This window comes from Lactuca sativa, chromosome 1 (assembly GCF_002870075.4).
Source record: "Lactuca sativa cultivar Salinas chromosome 1, Lsat_Salinas_v11, whole genome shotgun sequence".
Lineage (NCBI taxonomy): Eukaryota > Viridiplantae > Streptophyta > Magnoliopsida > Asterales > Asteraceae > Lactuca > Lactuca sativa.
Genome location: NC_056623.2, coordinates 22449212 through 22453670, shown reverse-complemented (window position 1 = coordinate 22453670; position 4459 = coordinate 22449212). Strand labels below are relative to the sequence as shown.

Here is a 4459-nt window from a genome sequence, read left to right as displayed (position 1 = left end):
CCCCGCCACATAAACGCCACATCACTTTTTACCATACAAGTACGGTTCCATGCCACACCAAGAGAATGAGATTATTGTAAAGAGAGAGAAAAAGAAAAAAAGAAAAAAATATGATTGGTTGAAAGAGAAGAGAGAGTGTGAAAGTGCAGCAATGGAGTACCGCACTGCGGTCTAAACCGCACCAAACCGCAGTCAGGGGGCGGTGTTCCCGTGCCTATGTGGCAAAAAGTGCGGTAAAGATCACACCCACACCCCATAGCCTGATGCTGTTCCTACACCCCCTCCCCCTGTGGACACTCTCATGTCATCCTATCGCATCATGCGGTGAGGATACTCCATCTCACTTTGGGGATTTTTTGTATATCTATTTTGTCCCGCCATGACTAAATTTTTACCAAATTGTGATATAATTTTTTTTTTTGTTTTGTCCGGTCCACCAACCACTACCTTATATAACCTTATATACTTAGTAGGTTCCTAATGCAATCTGAAAAATCAGTTACCATTAAAACACCAATCGTACATCAGATTTGGATATCATGATTGTGTTTGATGCTATTTTCATGAAATAATTATCATATGGGATAGAGATATTAATTAAATGAGCAATTGCACAGAGATTGGGATCAAAATTTAGATCAAACAAACTTCATTGTACATTTTATTGCTCTCCCTCCAAAGCTTTTTGACCCGACCAGTTTTTTATTCTCTTTTCGGCCATGGATGCCTGTAATTTCCATCAATAAATCGCATTAAATTTCAAAATTAAAGCAAGGATCATGCTTAAAAACTAATTAGATGATTATAAAAAAAAATTCTAACAAACGATTGGGCATGTAGAAAAATACCTCTTTTTCCCAGTTGGTTCGGAAGCAAATCCAAATTAAGATCAAAGTCTGTACCACGGTTCCCGTCAACATGCCTACCCATATACCCTACATTTTTTGCAAGATTTAGTATACAAATCAAATTTATGTCACATGTTTTTGTTGGGATTTGGCTAAAATAAAGATGACCAGTTGAAAATGATGGATTGGTCCAAAGCTTTAATGCCAAAGTGCCCAATCAAATATAATTTAAGTAAATATGATACAAACAATAATGCATGATGTAGTAAGACAAGGATTAGTAATTGTGTATCAACCTTTACACCCCACTTGGCTACAAATCCCAAAGTGAGCCCCAAAGGAACACCAAAGATGTAGTAGCATGCTATATTTATGTAAGCAATCACAGCTTGCCATCCTGCCCCAATTGCAACCCCTACATTTTTCACATATTGAAAGTTTTACTACTCATAAAATTGCAAGAATACATAAAATATGAAAAACACATACCAGAAAGTGCGGGTTGGATATTGTTAATGATAAGGCAAGCCCCTAACAATGGGGTAAGAGCGTAAACAGCTTCTTGAACTTCTAAACTATCAGAAAATAAGGCTGGATATTGATGCCGGAAAATGGCAAGAATTATTGCCAATAAAACGCCGATTATAAATGCAAAAAAAATCACTACCACCACTGAGAACTTGGCTGTTCTTGGGTGGGCTGCCCCTAATTCATTTGACACCCTTACACTGCAAACACAATACAAAATTCATTTTTTGGATTTATTTATTGTGTGGAATTAAATTAACTATTTGTTTTTTTGAACGAAAGATATTAAAGTAACTAACCTGATAGCTGCATTGAATCCGATTGCTATCATAACTGCCCACCCAACAATGTTTGTGCTGCAAAAGTTATTTAAAAGAAAATATTTAATAGGCCAAATAAGCGAGCAATTAAAATATAAAATTATAATATTATGTTTGGGCAAATTTAAAAAAACTATTACAAAAGTTACCGTATAGTTGGGAGGTAGAAAGTATAAACAGATAATTTCATTTTGAATCAATATACTTATATTAAAAGTTTAAAAGAACAAACACAAGAATTGAATAGAGAATATTATAGAAGTAGAAAAATGAAAAAGTAACTACATAAAAGGAAGCAATTAATGAAACCATTGAATCAATATGAGCATGATATTTGATGTGTCGCTTTTCTATCTTGAATACTTATAGACATAGTCTATGACTATATAACTTATTGATGAGGACAGAACGAGTTCACATGTGCTTATTCGAAAAGCATATGTGGGACCCCATGTTACCTAATAAACCACTTACCAAATCAATTCATACAGCGATAAACATGAGAGTACAAATTGAAGTTTTCCTACGAGAACATTGGTCAATTTTGACATATTAGGTATATATTATTAAAATTAATATTATCAAATAAAATATGTTGCAAAATTTGGTGGGAATCTTTCTTTGCTTATATCACGAAATGATAAATGAATAAAGATAAAGTTTAGAACATTTTCATGCAGATGTAAAAAGTTTTAAAATATAAAATATTAAACCATTTACATACATATCATCCACCTAGATAATTAAGTATCTAAAATACTATATTTTATAAAGATATACGTAATAAATGCAACAGAACTTATGTTATCAATAATTTATACAAACTGATTATCAATAAAAGAATTCTTACATAATGGAAATAATACTAACCATATTGAGAGTGCATCAACTGCAATTTCAGCATTCTTTAAATATCCAGCAAAAAGTACCAAGGCCATAAAATACCATGTTTCCAGGCTGCACAAATTATTTAAAAAAAAATTACTTAATGGCCAACATAGAATCACATTGTTAAAGAAGGTTGTCGTTTTGATTTCAAATGAAAGGGGTAAAAAAGTAATTTTTAACATACCAAAGCATGATAGCTGATGCTAAGGAAAGCTTAACGAAGCTCCACAGATTACTGAAAGCGCCCAAACTAAACCCTGACCATGCTCGACCACAAGTCCCACTGAAAATATAAATCATCTGAGCGATCACCATGAACCACCATGAAAGGTTGAGCACTATAGCTCCGCCCCATAACCCCCATCCTAACTTCAACATCAACAGCCAGCTAAAAATGGTATGTATAACCAGCGCCACCGCAGATATGTAAGCCATCACCATTATCTTACTCTGAGCTTGAAGAAACTTGGCGATCGGAAAGTTGAAGGCGTAAGCAAAAAGCTGCGGAATCATCCATATGGCCATCTGCCCCGCCGCGTGAGATATATCATGGGTTTGTCCGATCAAGAGAAGTAAAGGAGTTGCGAAGATGTAGAGGGGCAACAAAATGAGGGCAGTGACGAACAGGATAACCCAAGATCTCTGCATATATACTCCTAACATATCCACCTGACCTGCTCCAAATGCTTGCCCACATAAAGTCTCTAACGCGCTCCCCATTCCAACCTGTTGATGTTGATTTCATACATCATACACACATCAAAATCAATCGAGTTTCTGTTGATTTCTCTTCGAACAATCATACAAATTACTTGGGGGAAATTTTGATTTTAAATCGTTAATTTCATTTCAGAATGATTTGACAAAATACTAACCATGACTCCGAAAGAGAAACCGGCAATGACAGAGTTCTCGACGGAGACAGCTGCGAGATCGAGTGTTCCTACATGACCGGCGAACGTTTGTGTAATAGCACCGAGTGAATACTGAAAGACAGTAGTGAAAATTGCAGGACCGGCAAGGTACCAGAGCTTCTTTGATTCGACGCCAAATTGGACAAAGAAATCATTTATTCCGTTGATCGGAGGGATATCTTCGACGTCGCCGACGAAGTGAGCGTTTTTTGTGGTAGAGGTAAGTAGTGGGGATTCTGCGTTGCTTTCCATCGAAATATCTCACACAGTAACGTGTGAGTGGAAGGAAGGGGTTTGCAAAAATTGTCCACGGGTCTGGTTTATTCACATGATCACATCCGCATATTATATGCAATCCTCAGGCACACAGTCCCACCTAACCAACTGCTCTACCGCCATCAATGATTACATCCACTAAATTTAAATATCATATTAATAATAGAATGTTTTATGTTATTAAAAAGGAAAGATAAAATTGCAAAGAATAGTGCCGTGGTAAATGGAAATTGTAATTTGGATAAATAAGTTTGGGCTACCATTCATAATCCAAAGGGGTTTATATTTCGTTGCCCCTTTGTCCAAAATCTTAACTAATTTTTTCCACGGTACCATTCATTTGACTTGTCAAAGGGAGGGAATTTTCGTTATTCCCTGTTTTATTCCATTTATTTAATTAATAAAACTCTCGTATAAGATCAATGATACTTCGGTGTTCAAGTTTTTATCCTCTCGTTCCCGTCTTCTTCACAGGCCCTAACACGGTTACTATTCACGCTTTCATCTGAAGAAATTTATAATGGTGTTGTGTTTCTGTGGTAAAATGACTATTGTTCGCACATCATGGAACGACAAAAACCCAGGTCGATGTTTCTGGGGATGTCCTACTAAGGTAAGCAAATGGATTTTGTATTTTCATAATTATTCTCCCATTACATGTTAAGATCTGTGTTAGCTTTTTTTT

The 4459-nt window shown here is 35.7% G+C and overlaps 1 protein-coding gene across 1 annotated transcript; it reads right to left on the bottom strand.

Annotated features, from left to right (window-relative positions):
- Nucleotides 1-481: 481 nt before the first annotated feature.
- On the bottom strand, nucleotides 482-3836 carry LOC111876272 (protein DETOXIFICATION 31). The gene is made up of 8 exons (XM_023872825.3): nucleotides 3460-3836; nucleotides 2769-3310; nucleotides 2567-2653; nucleotides 1676-1732; nucleotides 1338-1576; nucleotides 1145-1263; nucleotides 849-935; nucleotides 482-727 (listed from the first exon to the last, which is right to left on the bottom strand). The coding sequence occupies exons 1-8, from the start codon at nucleotides 3748-3750 to the stop codon at nucleotides 662-664; spliced, it is 1488 nt and encodes a 495-aa protein (XP_023728593.1). The 5' UTR covers nucleotides 3751-3836; the 3' UTR covers nucleotides 482-661.
- Nucleotides 3837-4459: the final 623 nt, after the last annotated feature.